We start from the raw sequence: 19,807 nt of genomic DNA, 5'->3' as shown, positions 1-19,807 counted from the left end.
TTGAGTCCTCCCTCTGCATCATCTATCAGATCTTCCCAGAGCCTTTCTGAAGTGAAGTTGGACAGGCTGATGAGGAGATTCCTCAGGATGCAGATACAGATGGGAGTTTTGCCTGCTCTGTCCCCCATTGGATCCATGAGCTATTCTACATTTGTGCCTTTGATTTCTTCTTCTCTGATTCTATCTCCCATTTCAGAGCCCTCGGATCTGGAGGTATCCAGAGTCAGCACATCAGATCTGATGGCCCTTCCTTCCTCGGCTCCTATGTCTCTGATCCAAATGGCTCTGAGCTTCTTAGAGCATGATGGATCTCATAGTCGAAGCTTCTGCTTCAGGTCTGAGGGAATGTCCTCATCTCTGAAGCTTTCTGAGCTGTCGCTTTCCCTCAGAGCCTTGGTGCATGACAGTTTGGCTCTGACTCCCACTATGGTGCAGGGGATCTGTGAGGGTTTCCAGTTGTCTGCTACTAGAACCTTGGTTCAGGAGAGATTGCTTTTTGCTTCTCCAGGTCCTTCTGCATTTGAAGTGGTGGAGAGGGTTTTCTTCCAACCAAGAACTACTTCGACTCTGCCTCCTATGGATCCTGCTCCTGTTCTGACTTTTGCACCTGAGTCTGCTCATCTTCCACCTCAGGGACAGCCAGACCCTAACAGCCTTCAAGCAGCTTCCTCTATAGAGTGCCCCATCTCTTCCGACACTATCCTGGAACATCCCACCAAAGCGGTACCACAAAAGTGTCTGTATATGAGGAGGCACTTGGATTCCCCTCAGGAATTACTGACAGAAGACCTGGACTTCAGTGAAGGGGAAGGGTCCCCACATTCTCAACCAGATGATGTCTCCTCTGGAGAAGTGTTTGGTCTACCCAATGCCCTTCCTCAGAGGAGTTGGTGTTTTTGGAGGCCTTCAGGTCTGGCCCATCTACATCTTGGGTGTCCCCCTCTGTGGATGACCTTATCGACCTTGTCTCCCACAGGGCATGGAAGGAACCAAACACTGTGGAGCCCATTCCAAAGAGAGCTGATAAGATCCTTAGTGCTCCATCTGATAGGCAACACTGGACCAAGGGTTCCCCAGTAGATGCCATGGTTGTTGCAGCAGCCACTAAAAAGGAGCTGGCCAGAGTTCCTCTGTCCATCCTCCTAAAAGGAAGTCTAGGGCTTTGGACAGATTTGGAAAGTGGGTGTACACTTCAGCAAATTTCACATTGCGATTGCTGAATTACCTGGAGCACTTCACCAGACTACAGATGAACTTAATTAAGGAACTCTCTAGTTTTGCCCCAGGATCCATGTCTGCAGAGGAGCAGAAAACCTTTTCATCCAGATTGGCCACCCTATAGTCTAGCACTAACATGTCCATCAGGCTAATCTCGCATGCTGCAGAGGGTACCTCAAGGGCAGCTGGTTCAGGCATTGCTGTAAGTAGTCATACCTGGATGAGGCTCTGTGACTTTGCAGAACTTTTCAAGGCTTCCCTCATAAATGCTCCTTATGATGGATCATCACTGTTTGGCCCCACTGTTAAAGAGATACTTTCCCATAATGAGTGGGATGGAAAGACCTTGTCTGCCCTTAGAATCTGTTTTTTTACCCCACAAAAACCATTCTCCAGGAACCAGCATGATGGTAAGAAATTGTAGTTCAAAAAGTCTCAAGGTTCTTTTTCAGAAATCACAAGGAGATTTTTCCCCCCAGAGGCAGAGGAGGAAATGGCTATAATGATAGACGCTGCCCTTGCAGAAGAGGGGGTCCAAAAAATCAAGACTTATGAGATTCCTTTTAGAATAGGTCCTTTCAGTGCTCCTGAGAAGTTGCCCAACTGTCCCTCTCTGGAGGCAGAAAGGGAGGCACTTATCCTTGACCCAGATGCCTGGTTAGCTATCACAAACAATTATTGGGTGCAAAGGATCATATCCATAGGATATTCCATTCCATTTTTCCAAAATTCAAAATCAAGGAAAACTTGCCCCAATGTTCCAGCCAATCAGAGGGCAGAAGCAATGTTATAAATTGCAAGGGTCTTTTTAGTGCCAAAGAACATAGGAGGAGTTGAGGCCAATATTGGACCTAACCCTACAAAACAGATCAGTAGACAGTGTGAAGTTCTGGATGATCACGGTTCAGTCCAACAACTCTGTTATGAAAGCAAGACTGCATGTGCTCCACTGAACTTCAGGATGCATACAGGATCTGTGTATCCAAAATGAAACTCCTAGCTAATACCTCTCAAATCGGTCTCGAATTCACTAAAATTCAATACAAGTTCACCAAACTCCTGCTCTACCTTGTAAAGCAGTTAAACCGCTCGGGAGATATCCATCCTAATCCTGGTCCTACTCAATTACCTACTCTTAACAGGAACCATAATACATTCAAATTTGAGATACTACACAACAGAAATAATTCTTCCCTTCTCCTCCTTAACATGAATGTCAGGAGTATAGGAAACAAAGTACATGAATTGCATGTTTTACTAGCCCACTACTCTACAGACATCGCGATATTAACTGAGGCATGGCTAACACTAAATAATAACAGCAATGAAATTGCAGCTCCAGGATATAATATCCTTCTTAAAGACAGGAAAACCAAAAGAGGGGGGGGCAGCTATATTATTTAAAGACTACCTAAGATTGGATGCTCTTGAACCCAACATCCCTGACTTAGAAAACGAAGAAATAATCTTTGCAAAGCTAAAACTTTACCCCAATAAATATGTTAATATTATAGGTGGATATTTTCCACCAGTAAATAATATCCCCACCCTGGAACACATACTATACTGGACATCCAGCACTCATCCAGAGGAAACAATCCTGATGGGTGACTTCAGTATTGACTGGTTAGACTGTTCCGCTCAGAATCCAACCATTCATGTTAACCTACATGGGTTCACCCAATTAATCAAATTCACCACTAGGACTGACAAAAGCTCTAAATGGCAGTCTATCCTTGATTGGATTCTTGTTAACCCCACCCTTTCTTTTCAAGTTGGTAGTCTTCCTGATGATCTCAGTGACCATCAGCCTACCTTTCTTCTATGTACTCGTACTCAACAAAAAAAAAAGTTACATATCGTACAATCAGAAATAAAAAAATCTTCAACCCAAATAATTTCATCTCTTCTCTTAAACATTGCAAATGGGAAAAACTCAGACACCTAGCCCTTGAAGAGGCTGTTAACTCATTTAATAACACCTTCTTGAATATATTAAACTGCCATGCACTCCCAGAACCATTAGAGTGAAAACAAAGTTTGCACCCTGTCTAAGCAAAGATTGGAGATCCTTACTCAAAGCAACGGACAAAGCCTGGGATCAGTTCCACAAACACAAAAATCAAAGCACTAGAAAAATTTTCACTGAACTCAGAAACAAAGCTAAAAACTTGTAAAACATGATAAAATCAACTATTATCACAATATACAAGAGAAATACCATAATTACCCTCAAAAAGTCTGGGCAGCTGTCAATAATATTCTTCAACCAGGAAAAATAACTACCCCCACACTCCTTCCCCAGCCACCTCCTCTGACAACATAGCAACCCAGTTTAATAAATACTTTACAGATACATTGCACCCTTGCCAATACCCAGAACTTTTCCAACAACTCTGATGCTCTTCCTCCCCAGTCCAGCAATACCTCTCTAATTTGCCCTAACCAATTTATACTACAACCAGTTTCTATTGATACCATACGAAAACTACTCCAAAAACTTAAACCTACTACCTTAGCTGCTGACAATCTCCCTGCTGACTTCCTGAAAATCACAGCAGATGCAATTGCTTACCCAGTTGCCATACTCATAAACAGATCAATATCTGAGGGCATAGTACCTAGTAGCTGGAAGATATCTCATATTATTCCTCTACACAAAGAAGGCAATTGCACAGAATTTACTAATTATCGCCCAATTGCCATCATGTCACTATTATCCAAAATCCTAGGGAGGGTCATCCATACTCAACTAATGGACTTCCTTCACACACACAAACTGTTATCAAATACACAACATGGTTTTCCACCCATTTCACAGCACCACCACAGTTCTAATGACCTTTACAAATACAGTGAATCACCTTAGAAATTTAGGACAATATTTATCTGCAATATTTTTGGACCTGTCTAAGGCCTTTGACATGATAAATCATACTAAATTAATTAATGTGCTTTCCAACCTTAACCTTAGTAGCTCCTCCATCACCTGGTTCCAAAGCTACTTATCAGGATGTCAACAGGCAGTACAGTGGTGACACCATATTTCTACTCTACTCCCGGTGACCTTAGGGGTCCCACAAGGCTCTGTCCTTGGAACTCTACTCTTCTCTCTGTTCACTAACCATCTTCACACTTGCACTCTTCATGCATCTCTTATACAATATGCAGGCGACTCTACATTAGTATGATCTGGTCCCACACTACATCTCAGTTCTGTTATCCAAGAATCCTTCCTATTTGTAGAAACACAGTTCACCAATTCCCAACTCATCCTAAACCCCAAGAAAACAAAACTCCTTGTCTTCCATCCCTCTAGATCTCCCCCCATCCTTACCAAATTTTACTATAGAATTATAAAACAAAACCACCATCACCCCAATAACTCATACTAAACTTCTTGGTGTAGAAATTGACAACTTAAAATTCAACACAAAACAAAAGTTACTACAGCTCATACACACCTTCTGTCAGCTCTCCTATATGCCTCCCCAATTCTGATCAACCTTCGTAAAACTGACCTAAACAAGATGGAAACCTGCTACAATAAAATTGCCAAATTTGCCACTAACACCACACACAAGTCACACCACTGTGCTGCTGTTAGACAGCTAAATTGGTTAGAACTTCCTCAATTCCTCTACTTTAGACAATTAATCTTTGCCCACAAAATCCTTCATCAACCTGATGAAGTCCCATCTCTCCAAAATCTTATTCAGCCATATACCACTGCTAGAGTCCTCTGCTTCACTAATAGACTACTCTTGGACACCACAAGAGCAAACAACTCAGCTGGTGAATCTCTCTTTTCAAATGTCATCTCTAAAATCTGGAATAAACTACCGGCCTCCATTACCTTCAGCTCCTCCACAGCACAGTTTGAAAAGCTTCTTACAACACACTTGGCCAACTCCTGGCTTTGTACCTGTAATTCTCCAGGCTAAAGCTACATTTGTATAGGTAGCCAGTCACTGCTTACTGACTGCCAACCTGGTCTTATCCTTGACATTACTTGTATTGTAACTCATTCAAAACAAGTTTTTCTGTAATATCATTGCAGTGATAAAGTATTCACTTGAGGTCTTTATATAACTGAATTGTGTAAATACTATCTGTGTGATCATGTTATGACCATGTAAGTTGTTAATTTCTATAAATTTGATTTATTGTTTTTGTAATGGAGCTTTTCTCCTCGGGCCTTCGCTGAAAAAGGACCTGTGTCCATTCGGACTTTCCCGGTAAGCAAAATGTAAATTAAAATAAAATAAATAAATACTATTACATCCAAATTAACAGGTGCTCCAGAAAGTTTCTCTGCTTCCAGCTGGGGGCCAGTCATTATCAGTTCAGAATACTGCACTTTGTTTTCACCACATCCTCCAGAGTGTTTAGCAAATACATGGTGGTATTAGCAGCTCACTTGAGATTGCATGGATTCAATGTGTTTCCTTATCTAGATGACTGGCTCCTGACTGCACCAACCAGGCATCAACTATTACAAGCCAGGGAATATCTACTACAGTCGGCTCCTGCCTTGGGGATCACAATCAACATGCAGAAATCTCAGCTACAACCTGTGCAGTCTATAGACTTTATAGGAGCTCATCTTAGACACAGCCAATTGTCTACCTTACCTAACTCCAGACAGGATTTAAATGTTAAAATCACTTATCAGACAAATTGTAGCCATTCCAATACTCCAGCAAGCCTAGTCCTCAGAGCATTAGGTTCGATGGAAGCCACAATAACCTCGATTCCAACAGCTTGCTTTCACAAGACAGTACTTCAATGGACTGTGGCAGTCTAATGGTCCTTACCTTTCTATCACCTGGCTCACCCTATCAAGTTGTCCTGTGTGTGCAAAGACTCACATCTATGGTGGCTCCACTCAGAAGAAGTTAAGCAAGGACAGCCCTTTGTTCTTCCACCTCCAACACCATGTTGACCACGGATGCTTCCCGGGTGGGGTGGGCATTACCTGGGTTGTATGGTCCAAGGTACATGGTAATCAGAAGAGACCATGCCTGTCAACCTCTTAGAGCAAGAAATCTGGACAGTGTCATAAATAAAAGTGGGAAAAAGGCTCCAAAACAGGGACAATTTTTAAATATTGCTGTTACAAATGTAGAAATTTGATAGAATAACAGGTTTATATTAGTATGAATTTTCTGAATGGTACGAAGTCTGAAACTCAAATGTCTATCGATATTTATTTTTTTTACTTCAGTCTTAAATGATTTGTCAGTAATGTGCCAGAAAAACACAGTTTTATGAAAAACAACCCAAAATATGGGGCAAAAATCTGGACATTCTGCAGAAATGTGTACAGTTGAGAGGTATGCAAGAGACCAGTTTGCATATCAGTGTCCTAGAGATAGGAGTGGTGCTTCTAGCATTGCAAGCATTTCAGAGCCTTCTACTTCTAGGAACTATTGCAATGCAAACAGACAATGTTTCAATATTATGGTATATCAACAAACAGGGAGGAACCAGATCTTACTCCCTATGTCGAAAAGCAATGAGGGTTTGGCAATGGTGACCTCTTCCAACAGCTTCCTGATTGCATTGCACATTCTTGGGAAATCCTGCATTCTGGTGGACAGGCTCAGCAGAGTTATTCTGATGCCTCACAAGTGGTATCTAAATCATTAAGTGGCAAACACTATCTTCCACAAGTGGGGTCAACCTTGCTGTGATCTCTTTGCTTCACCCCTCAACAACAAGTGCAGCAGGTTCTTTGCCCTGATCCCTGCTCAGGTATAGTCACCCAGAGATGCTCTAGTCCACGTTTGGCTTTCTGGTCTTCTTTAAGTCTCCCCTCCCCTACCCATTATATCCAGATTTCTTCAGAAAGTTCAGAGGTTGTAGAGCAAAGTGATCATTACTTTTTTCTGGTCTCAACAGACTTGGTTCACCTTCCTTTGGTCTCACTTAGTGCACCCTTCGTGTATGTTGAAACCACGTCCAGATCTTCTGCCTCACCCATCAGGGCAGGCTCACTCAGATATCCCAGGACTGAAACTAACTGCAAGGCTAGAGATACCAGGCTTTCTTCATTGGTTCAAAAGATTTTAATATCCTCTTATAAAGCTTCTACTAGAAAGACTTATAAAAGTAAATGGAAGAGATTTTCAATATGAGCTCACCAAAAACATTTGGATCCTTTTACAGTTGCTATTCCTGCAGTTTTGGATTTTCTTGCTTCAATTTTCCAAAGTGGGGCAAGGTTTTCTACTATTAAGGTGCAAATGGCAGCCATCTCACATTATCACACTAGGGACAATTCATCTTCTCTGGCATCATTTAAACTATGTAAGACCTTTCTCAGGGGGTACATTTGTACTTAGACCATCTATAAAGGACCCCACTCCTCCTTGGGACTTAACTATGATGTTACAAGTTCTTGTCCTACCTCATTTTGAACCTTCAGCCAAGATAGACTTGAAATTTCTGCCTGGAAAACTGCCTTTTTAGTGGCCATCACATTAGCTAAAAGGGTATCTGAGTTACAAGCTTTATCAGTTAAAATTCCCTACATGATTTTTCATAAAGATAGAGTGACCTTGAGTACTAATCCGTCCTTTTTGACTAAAGTTGCCTCTGAAAACAATATAAATCAGGTCATTAACCTGCTAGTTTTCTTCTCCAATTTTCTGAAAGGGGTGAATACACTTCACTTTCTAGATGTTCATAGACAGCTGTATTTTTATTTAGACAGAACAAAATCTTTCGGAAAATCGGATCAGCTTTTTGTCTCCTTCTGCAATCTTAGAAAGGAAAGGCCAGGATCCAAACTCACTTTGTCTAACTGGATCACAGACTGAATTTCTCATGTGCATTCTACTAAAGGAATACCTTTACCTGGTCATATTAAAGCTCATTCTACTAGATTTAAGTCTACATCTCAAGCCTTTTGGTCCAGAGTTCCAATAGAGGACATTTGTGCAGCTATGTGGCCGAACTCCCATACCTTTGTCACACATTACAAGTTAGATATCGTGTCTAGAGGTAAGGCTGATTTTGGCTCCACAGTGCTTCAGAATATCCTTCCATGAGGGACAACCAGGGTCACTGTAGCTGGGGTCTCTGTCCCACAGGTTGAGGAAGGAATGAAAATGACAACATCAGATAAAGGAGTTATGCACTTACCATAACTTTCCATCTGTGTTGTCCATTTTATTCTTCCTCAATCCCCCACCCCCATCCATCCCCCTGTCCCTTCTGAGAAGATTTGTGGAGATGTTCTAGGAACCACTGTTCCTTCTGAGCTCCTGGTTCTATTTACTCTCTGTCTTAGCAGTTTGTATGAAAAAAGTTTTTCAAAGTTGTAATAACTACATTTGGTCGTTAAATGGCATGTAAGCAGTTTTATATAGAAGCTTGTATGCTCAAGCTGTTTAGGTTTTGAATGGAAGGAAAAAAAAAACAGTAAGTAGCTGTATTGAAATGTTTCAGATGGGGTTTTCCCACAACATTAAAATAGCCTTCTTGATGAAACCCTGGGTCTGTTGTGGGATTATTGTGATTGTCTTTTATTAAAGGAGCTTTCTTAACCATTTGAGTACTGGAATTGGTTGGTGAATATTGTCTGTGGTTCTAGGAACTCATTTGTTCCTTTCATGCAGTTGGATGATATATATATATATATATATATATATATATATATATATATATATGTATAGGCAAGCCCAGAACAAGAAAGGGCCATCACTTACTGTGACAGATTTTTACCTCAGAAACAAAATAATTAATTTTATTGTTACAAAATACTGGTAGTCAAGTGGGCTTTACATGCACTGCTAGCATATTCATATGTAACAGAAAGCACAAAGGGAAATCTTTGACTACCCAGACCCCAACTGTCCCTCTGCACAATCTGTCAGAGGTTTCCTTTTATTGGACAGTACTTAAAAGAAGAAGCCATTTTGTATGCGTACTGTACATCTAAAATTTGCATTTAATGTTGGTCCTACAAAGTCTTATTCAATAATTGGAACATGTGCACTTAGATAACATTAGCTTATCATGACTTGGTAGAATAATTCTCGAGTTGCTCTACTGAATGGCCAGCATTTTAGATTATGCCACATAATGGTAAATCAAACTTGACATGTGAGTTTCACTTTAGTAATTCCAAACCATGGTACAGTAAGAATTCATACAGTTATGTCATTCAAAGTTAAACTACATTAGCAAGACACTTATGTCTCTGTCTTCAATGTAACTATATATCCTGTTAATCTAACCATGTAATAGTTGTCATTATTGTCATTAACAACAGTTAAAAGCCATGCATGTATATCTGTGTGTGTGTGTGTGTGTGTGTATATATATATATATATATATATATATATATATATATATATATATATATATATATATATATATGTGTGTGTGTGTGGATATGTGTGTGTGTATATATATATATATATATATATATATATATGTGCATATGTATATAAAATTTGATTAGTATAGATACATGCAGAAGATTTATGTCTGTCTCCCTAATACTATACACTAGGTCACTGAAACGGAACTTTATTATACATGTTAATTACATCCTGCTTTTGCCTTTACACATAACACTATATGGCCATTTAATATCCCTTCTGCACATGCTTCATGCATGAAGTAGCACCCCCTGGCACAATAAACATATGATGAACAGCATTGCATTCAATATCCTTGCTCAAGGTTCAGGGACAAACCAAAAACAATGGCTGGGCTAAGGCCAAAATCAAGATTTTTTTTAATATTTATCTACTTCACAAGTTAGCAGAATGACTGGTTTAGCATCAACATCCATTTTATATTCAATAAGAAGTATGAAACTCTAATGGCTAGCATTACTTTCTGACTGTAATCCTCAATTATTTGCTAAAAAAAATCAAACATTTTATGAGGGATAGGGCAAAAGTTTGAGACAAAAGTCTTGGATGTTCTGAAAATAAAACCATACCCCAAGATTGTTAATAAATGGGGGAGATCATTTAAGAACTATTTTGACAGTATGTCAAACAGTACAAGGAGTAGGGTTGGTAAGATGATGAAATGTGGGGCATGCACCCAATGTCATATGATTTGGGAAGCAGAAGAGATCAAAGTTAAAAATAAAACTATTACGCCCAGTTGAAATTACAATTGTCAAACTAAGGGTGTTGTTTATATTGCTCTTTGTAATTTGTGCCTGGTATATTTCATGGGTAAAACGGACTGTAAATTAAAACAGCACATTTATAAACACTGTTATGACATTAAAAAAAATAAAAAACAGGAAATCTACTAATGCACTTTTTAAACACTTGGCTATTAATGGTGGCCATAGTTTTGGTTTTTTTTATATTGGAACAAGGTGAGCAACATCCTAGAGGTGGCCCTTGGTCTATTGTTTTGGAACAAAGGGAGTTATGGTGGCATACTTTTCAAAATGCTTCGGTTTTACCAGGGCTAAATGAAATAGTTAGTATGAGCAGTTTGTTAAAAATTAAGGCTTACGATAAATAATTATGGTTTTAAACATCACACTACATTGTTTTTAATCTAGATTTTAGTTAGTTGTACTGAATTTAATTAATTGCAATAATTTAAATCTTAATTTTAATTGTTTATGATGTCTTGTGATTTGCAGAGAGTATTTATGTTGTATCAAGTAAAGATTCAATATGTATGAAGAAGTCTTTACAGAGGATGAAATTGCTTTCTTTGTACCAATAAATATTTTTTCCAATTGACTCTTCTGCCTGGTGACTCTGTTTTGGTTCAGTGTAGTTTAAAGGTTTTAGGTTTATGTTCTGAAAATAAGGGTTTGTTGAGAAGTATAGTATACAGTTACCCTTATTTTTATTATTAAGTTGCAATACCACACAGGAGGCATATGTTTTAGAGACAGCCTTGTCAGTAATTGTAAGGCTAAAAGGTGGCCAATTATTGTGTGTTTGAATTTTGTTAATGTAGGTTTGTAACACAAGTCAGTGCTAATGAGTTTACATTTTGGAGGAGGACAGTGTTTGCAACAAAATAATCTGTAAATCAAGAAATATACTAGGAGTATAGCCCTGTCAGTGAAGGGAATATAGATTACATTTTACAATATCAGTCACTGATAGAAGCTAGGGACTGTAAGTGCAGTAAAATGATAGTCATTTTGGCATCATTCTGTACCCTGTAATTTTATGAAACAATACATTTTCATAAATGCTGTTTTTTTCTCACAGGAGGGGAATCAACAGAAGATTCAGCATCTTGAATTTGACAAGATTTATAAGACGACGTACTACAAAGTTGTTCAGAAGTACCAGAGCAAAGTATTAACTCTCAGCTACTAACTGCCAGACCTAGACATCATTAATGAAGAGCAAACATGCTGAGATTAATTTGTCCTGCATCCCTCTCCCAGAAGAAGATTACTCAGATGGGAGATGTGCAATTCAGCTTTTTGAGCATTCTGGCGTTCCTGCATTCATCTGTTTCACTCAAACTTGAACATAGACGACCTTGTATATTTTTTCCCAAATGAATATTTCTTTGCTCAGACTAACACAGACAATGATGAAATTATTTAATATGAGAATGAATGACGGTGGTAGAGAAAATGTAAGTTTTATCTTATTTACTGGAAACTAGCTTTTACCTTCTTTAAAAAGTACTGGCAAAACATAACATTTACTAACTCAGACCCTTTCTACGTGCTGTGAATTGGTTACTGAGATGTAATTACAGTTGAACTAGCACAATTCTTTCTTCAGCTACTTCCACTTATCTATAATAAAACTGCAGACCAGTTCAACAAAGATAATTTTTTAGCCCAAAATGTTCTCCAGTACAAAATACCCATTATTATCACACACTTGTTCTCACAATTTTTCAACCATTTAGAAGACTATGAAATATGGTTCATTCTAAGTGTGTTGTGGAGTATCGTCAGTGGCAACATTGAAATGAATCAGTATAATTAAATAATTCTTAATGTATAGAGAGCTTTTGGGAGACCTCACTATAAAAGTAGGCATTCTGCCTGAGCTTTCCAAGTTCTGCCATCAAGTCATCTGTGGCCTGCTTTTCTTTTCTTTTTTAAATGGGGGGATCTAAAGAAGAATCAGTCTTCATACAGTATATATAGAATAGGTATTTATATACCTTATATACGGATTTGTTCATTATATGTATACACATTTATATATTTTTAATGGACAACAGTTTTCTTGGTTAAGAAATGCCATATATCAATATGTAATATTTCAGTAACTGCAGTCAAGTTTAAGATTTCATTTCGTCTGTTTACTCAGAACCTTTCTGAAACCTTTTAGTTAAGTTTGAAAATGTATATATTTGCAGTTTAGGATTTTACTGAGGTTCTCAGGGGTGTGATGACAGTCGGCCATTAGCCTTATTGTGCCTTGCTACACCCTGAAGCATGCATTAAAATCCTATGATAGCACCTTTCTGTGGCTTATTCCTTAAATGTATATATTGTACAAAAATAATTATATCCAGTTTGCAAGGATAATCAGTGATATCTGTGGAAAACAGTTTAGTTTTAAAAGATGTCACCTATTCATTATAATACTGTAAACCAACTACTAGCAGTGAATCATTGCACATTACATTGTTTAAGTACTACATTTGTGGCCAATATTTCAAATATTTCTAGAGTCATTCCTTTTGTAGTTCTGACAAAATAAATCTTATTTGCATTAGAAATATGAATGTCAAGAAAATCATCATAAAGAGACTTACACGTGTAACTATATCATTCTCATGAATGTATGCATCAAACGTAAAACTCCAGAAAATATCTTCTGATTATAACTGTTATCATATGATCTCACTGATGGCCCTATTAATTCCATGGGTTAAGAAAAAGATAACAATGTATACTATGTTAGCAGCCTGGGCTTTCTTTCTTTTTCAGGAGTATGTTATTATTACACATTAACAGTTCTTCACCTCAGATGTTTGAAATAGATAATATACATTCATTTTGGTAACTAAAGCCTTATATGCTGCTATGATGTGATACACAAAATATTTCGTAGCTTTGTTTCCTATGCTACACTGTAGTGCCCACGTGGGCAGTGGTTTCTAAAGTGCACCAGAAAATTGGCCAGTTCTGTATATCATGAATGTTATTAATGTTATTATGATTATTTGCAGGCCTCAGTAGTAGGATACATACCTCACAAGCTCTGCACATTAAAAAACATAACACTGGACTTTGGAAAATAATAGCAGAGGGTCCAGAAGATGATCACTTTATTTTTCTGTATAGAAAATTTTCAGACTGTAGACTCTATACTGTTAGTAATGATGAATCTTTATATATACTTGATTTAGTTATTTAATATTATGTACTCTTAAACAGGTCTGATTTTATGAGGAGCACTGACATATCTAGGAGGAACAAAGGTAAATCTAAGCGATAAATCATAGCAGTTGAGGGGTATGGTCAGAAATATAGAAAAGGCCATCCTTTACCTAGCAAGCCGTTGCTTCAAAAGCTGAGAGCCATATTCTCTGATCTAGATTAACACTTGGAATTTGCAACAGAGGGATTACTGTGGCAAAGGAACATCCCAGGGACAGTTATTTTGTGTGTGTGTGTGTGTGTGTGTGTGTGTGTGTGTGTGTGTGTGTGTGTGTGTGTGTGTTTGTGTAGGTGCACATACTTTTATGTATTGGGGGTGTAGATGTTGAATCAATGACAAGCTGCTGTTTCAATGGGACAGACATCACACATTAGTGTGCAACTATCACAGATGAGCAAGAACACGCAAGTAACAATAATGTCACCGCACTCCTCAGTGCATACAGCAGAAGCAAGCTAAAGACGTGGGATCCTTCAAGAGCCAGCAGATTCTCCATCTGACTTATGAAAATGTCCAGAGTGCAATCTAATCCCAGAATATTCCTATAAAGAGGAGGATGCTGTCTGAGATAAAATGGGGTGCACTAAAGGCTCTGAGCAGTACAACAAAAGGGCCATTTCCCTGCAATTCAGCAGTGTGGAACCCATGCCATATCGATATTTTCTAATAAAACAAACCTTTCCTAGACCCCAGTACCTACTGAATAAGCCCAACCTCTATACTTTTACCTCCATTTTGTAGACAATTCTTCAAAGGAAATATTAATATTTTGTCCTGGTGGACCAGCGAGGCCCTTTTTAATTTGGGTTTGTTTGAGTTCAAACCATAGGTCTCAACCTTTTCAGAAGCAAATGTGGAACACAGACCCTAGCAATGTATGACAAACAGTCAAAGTGTGGAATACCCTTTTTTCGCACTGCATGAAAATGCACCATTTCCTTGGGGCCTGGCTGAAGTAGGCTTTTTGCCAAAAATATTACATTAGCAAATACTGTACATTTGTTAAGATTCAATAAGACACACGTCAATAAATAGCAGAAACCATTGATAAAATGCAATATACTCGTAGAAAATCATTACACAACAATATTCAAGTGCTCTTTAGCACCTGCTTTTCCAAGCCCTTTATATCCTCTCCCAACTAAAAAAGGTAACTCATCTAATAAGGGACATCAGAAATGTTTAAAATATTGCTGCCATGACAGAATAAGCAAATGTGAATTAATATACACTTTCTGAAATAAAAGCAGTCTGTAATTATTTAGTAAATGTACTGCACCAACTTTTCTCCAAAAGTGACCAGCCCAGCTCTCAAAGAATCAGGGACAATCCAGAAGTAATCAGGGGACACTTAATATCTTGACACATTGAGAGAATAGAGAATGTGAACCGAGAATTGCTCATATAAACTTAGCAAGTTGCTTAAATAACTGAATTTAACATGCATTTTCCTGAAGGATATGAAGTCTATGTCAGACTTTTAATATTCAGTAATTTGCCAGAAAACCACAAATTTTATGAGCAGCAGACCAAAAGGCAAGCATCTGGACATTCTGCAAAAATTTGTAACTCCAATCTTGTCTGAAACAAAGTTTAATCAGTCCTGCACTCTGCCATTCAGCCACTTACCTCAGCCCAGTAAGGGAACAAAGCATCTGCAGCTCCAAGTTCAGCAGTCCACATCCTCCAAATGCAATCAGGGCAAAAAAAAATAAATTATCCCAGCGACAGCAGCACCACTACGACTGTCCCAATTCCCGAATCAAGTAAAACGAATTGTAGTCCTTTGCCCTCAGGTTAATGGCCCGGTGTACAGCCAAATGATGAAATGCACTTCCACAGCAACTCCCATTCAGCAGGTACCTCTCTGTCCAGTCTCTGTACCCCATTCCTCTTACCCACGATCATAACAAATGAACTGCATGAAGGTTCAAACAGTTCAATAACAACAGGATAGTGTGCATTCAGAAAAAAAAACAGCCTTAACTCTCAATGTGTTCTTTTCTGCGCACTGCAATATCCTTTTTGAAAGTATTGCAGCGGTGCGAAAACTAGTAGTGGCACGCGAATGGCCACATTTTGTGCTTCCCTAATGGCTTCCTTTGCAACATGAACATATGCTTGATTGGCTTCTATACCACAATGCCGATTGACTTAAATTGCGGTATACAAGCCAGTCAAAAATTGTAAAGCGGAGCTACCACTGTTCAAAGTGGAACTGCGGAACAGTGAGTTAAGTCTATCCCACATGCGGAGCATTCCGCATAGTCTGGAGCACTTGGCTGCCCAGGTTCAAACACTCATCACTGTATCCACTTTTTAACTTCTTGTTAGAGCAGTTCTTTGTCAGCTCCATTCCAATCATTCTGATCTGTTACCACATAAAGCTCTCAGCTTATGCCATTGAGTTAGAAGTTGATTGAAAGAACCCTTGGCTATATCCTTTATTGCTACTTAACCTTATAGAATAGTATAGGAGTGGCCAGAAAAGTCTGATTTGTATAATAAATCATTATCAACCCCCTTTTTCCCATTTTCTACATGAGATCATGGTATCATGTTAACTCACAATCTCTCCTGATTCAGTGCCGCTCTCTTAACGTCTTCAACAGTCATGCCTGACTGTTGTAGGTTGTCTCACACAGTCCATCCATCTTTTTGCTAAATGCCCTCATTTCTTCTTGCCTTCTTCCTGTCTGTCCCAAATCATCTTCACAGATTTGTTTTCTGCTTTTTTGCACATATGCCCAAACCAGCGTAATTTGTTCTCTTTGATCCTCACTGCAGTGTGAGCTGCTATTGCTTCTGCTCTAATGTCTTCATGCCTCTTCTGCCCACAGTGTGCATCCTACCCACTTATCTCAGGCACATCATGTTCTTCACCTCTAGCATCCTCAACTGCTAAGCATTGACTGCCCGAGTTTCCATACTATAAAGTAATGGTCGCACCACTGTATTGTACACCTTACTTTTCAACTTCTTTGGCATTCTTCTGTCATACATTACCCTTGAAATTCTGTGCCAGTTATTTATAGCTCCTCTGGTTCTAGCTTTGACTCCCTCATTCAGACTTCCCTTCTCCTCGACCACTCCTCCCAGATATTTAAAGCTGTTAATCTGTTCCACCATTTTCCCTTCTGTCTGAGTTCTCATCTTCTTCTGATTTCCCCCTTTTGCTGCCATTGCAACTGTCTTATCCTAAAAACACTGATGGCATAATGGTTATGGCCTTTGACTCCATTATACAAGGTAAAGATGCCATTCTGATCTCTGACCAATGTCTGTATGGAGTTTCCATGTTCTCCCTGTGTCTCTTTAGGGTTCTTCCCACATTCCAAAAACATGCTGAGTCCATCTACCACAAAAACACCCAAGACTGGAGTTGTGGGCAGCAAACACAGACTTTAGATGTTACCTATATGAGGAGGAGCTGTATAGTCCAATTGGTGTGGGCATCAGCTATGGTGTACAGTATCCTAGACAGGAGGGCATGAATCACAGACTGTATGCCATGTCTGGCTAACCACTCAGTGTTGTAGAAATTGGCTCTAGGTGATTCGGTCATGTTGGTTATTGTAGCCATTTCTAAAGTAAAGGCCTATGCTTTTATCATTCCCTAACATTAATTACCATTCTCTTGTGATGCTTAGCTTAAATTTAAGATGTAGCACCTATATTAACATTATTACAGATGAGCACCTTAATTAAGTACTTATACAGTAGGCATACATTACTTAGGGCACAGCTGTTTTATTAGCTAGTTCATGTGTCTAAAGCTGGAATGGCTGGTATCACTGTGTTAGGCAAAATGTGGTTTCCTTTAAAATTAATTCATCCATCATGGCTTTTATGGTGTACACAGGGCTAAGCTTATTGGTGAATGGTCCTGGAACCTCATTCCTGTTCACTCCTTTTATTTTCTGCTATAAGTGATGAAAATATTAGTTTGAGGATATTTGTATTTGCCGAGTCCTGACAGACTAACCTGTATATTTCTGCAGTCATCTTCCTATTCTCTTATTTAGTTCATATCACACCAAAAGTAATTCATCTTTACTCTATTGTAGTTACCATTCCATTGCTTAGACTGACATTACCTTCCATGCTTTCAGCTTTCTAACATTCATCTATATCTTCCTTTTGGGTGTTCTCATAATCGTTATATGACATGCAATTTGCTTTTACCTCATCAGTCTTCTTCATGCTGAAACCAAAGTCCAACCAAAACAGAAGTTCACTGATTTTTTGATGGCATTTTAAGCCTTGCAAAGATTTTTATCTTCACTTTTCTTCATTTATTTCCATATCTAAAACCCTTTAATTTAACTCATGATTTCTTCTGTCCATTTGAAATTATGACTAATTAGAGACAAAAGACCTCTGTAGTTCTTCTGTTGTTGTCATTCCTGGCCATGCTAAAATCACTGAGGGTTGAAGTCACTAAATAATGATATATATTTGAGTTTCAAACTTCATACCATTCAGAAAATGCATACTAACACAAATCCTGTTATTCTAGAAACTTTCTAGGTTTATAAGAGCAATATTTAAAATCTGTACCTATTTTGAGGCCTTTGTCCCCCCCCCCCCCATTATTTTAGGCTTTGTCCAGAATTCTTGTGCCAAGAGGTTGAGAGATATGCTCCCTTCAGGTTTTACCTTTTCTCATTCACATTTTTTTCTACTTTGACAAGTTGTTTCTTTTGACATATTTATTTTCAGACTGCAGACATCCTCTATCTCATTGTCAGAAGTTGTTGATTCTACAGTCTGTTGTCCTTAAAGTGTGTGTGTGTGTCAACCAAATATATAGCCATTCCAAAGCACAGCACATGTTAAGAAAAGGAAGAGGTCATTCTTGTAGCTTGGAAGCCATCTTCAAGAACAAAGATTGTTGTGCAATTCCTGAGAATATTTGTTGCGTAAATTCAGGGTACAGCCTGACCCTACTTTATGTTCAGTAAGTTGTGCTTGACAATGCCTTTATTTCTGGATCAGAGAACAGTTTGCAAAACCCTTTTTTTTTTTTTTAATATGTTGGCTTGCATGGCCTTTCTGTATCCTGCGTCAAAGGTATGCATTTATCTCTCTGAAGTAGTCATATTTTTCTTTGTGGTACTCTACACAAAAGATGCCATGTTTCTTCATAACACCCTGAAGTTTTATCTATTATTTGCTTCCAGGCAGTATTAGTTTTCCTTGTTATTAAAACAGTTTGGATTATACTTTACTTTGTAGTTTGGCTTGAGGACAACATTTCATAGTTCAAAGAGACAATGTACATGAATCCAAAATTCTGTCTATATTGGTTTTGAATCTGTGTTGTGAGTCTTTTGGGAATGTTCTGGTCTATATTAAGCATTCAAATGTTCATAAATGTCTGAAGTACTACATACTCAAGATCAGATTATATGCATTTTTATTTCTTCTCTCCTCGCAAAAAGAAAATATTTTCTAAAAAAGTGAAGAGGCAGGAAAGATTGACAGCTCTGCCACACTTAATGCAAGCTACCCCAACCTAGGTACACTACTGTTCATATATAAATCCCTGACTTCAGTCATACATAATCTTCCATAATGGCTGTGATACTTGATACTGTCTTCAGATCCACTGACCCACATTGCTTGCACATTCATATGATCAGTTGTTGAAAGGCCATCTGTTTGGGAATTGCTACAGTAATTCTGCTGATGTGCTATCTGCCCAGTTCTGGTATGTCACAATTAGGATGTCATTTGAAATTGCATTTGGCCATTTTAACATCATGTGGGTTGGGGATAATGGCGTACTTTGCACTGTTTCAGTACCTGTCCTTGTGTGGTAATTTGTCTTACATTTCTCTAGGCAGCTACAATAACTTTTGCTACTTCCTTAGTTTTTTTGATTGTCTCCTTACCATACCAGCATCTGTCCACTGCTGTGAAAGGCCATGGTGTTGAATGTCTCCCAGTATCAACAGATGATATTTCCCTGGAGTTTTCATCAGTATCCTCATCTTATTTTCTTTTCTGTGTCTCTTTTTCTTATTTTTTTTCAACCTGTCTATAACCAAGACCAAAGTGTTCTGCCGCTAAATGTTTATCTGTGTAATATTCATTCAGAAGACCTGTACATGTGCTAATTGCCAGGGGAAACACTGTAGTTGGTTGGTTTGCTTACATACAGGAGCAGTGCAGGGAGTGTGTACTCAGTGAATTGCTGTAGAGGGTGTTCGCATTCA

At 38.5% G+C, this 19,807-nt stretch overlaps 1 protein-coding gene across 1 annotated transcript in view; it reads left to right on the top strand.

Annotated features, from left to right (window-relative positions):
* CARMIL3 (capping protein regulator and myosin 1 linker 3) overlaps positions 1–12,921 on the top strand; it is a 3,552,770-nt gene extending 3,539,849 nt beyond the window's left edge. Inside the window, exon 41 of the mRNA XM_044058175.1 lies at positions 11,436–12,921. Coding sequence (XP_043914110.1) covers positions 11,436–11,467 — 32 coding nt within the window. The 3' untranslated portion in view covers positions 11,468–12,921. The remainder of the gene's footprint in view (positions 1–11,435) is intronic.
* Positions 12,922–19,807: the final 6,886 nt, after the last annotated feature.

Source organism: Protopterus annectens, chromosome 16.part0 (assembly GCF_019279795.1).
Source record: "Protopterus annectens isolate FY-2018-M chromosome 16.part0, PAN1.0, whole genome shotgun sequence".
In the NCBI taxonomy this organism is placed as follows: Eukaryota; Metazoa; Chordata; order Ceratodontiformes; family Protopteridae; genus Protopterus; species Protopterus annectens.
Note: the sequence above shows the minus strand (reverse complement) of the source record. Positions and strands in the feature narration are given on the sequence as shown.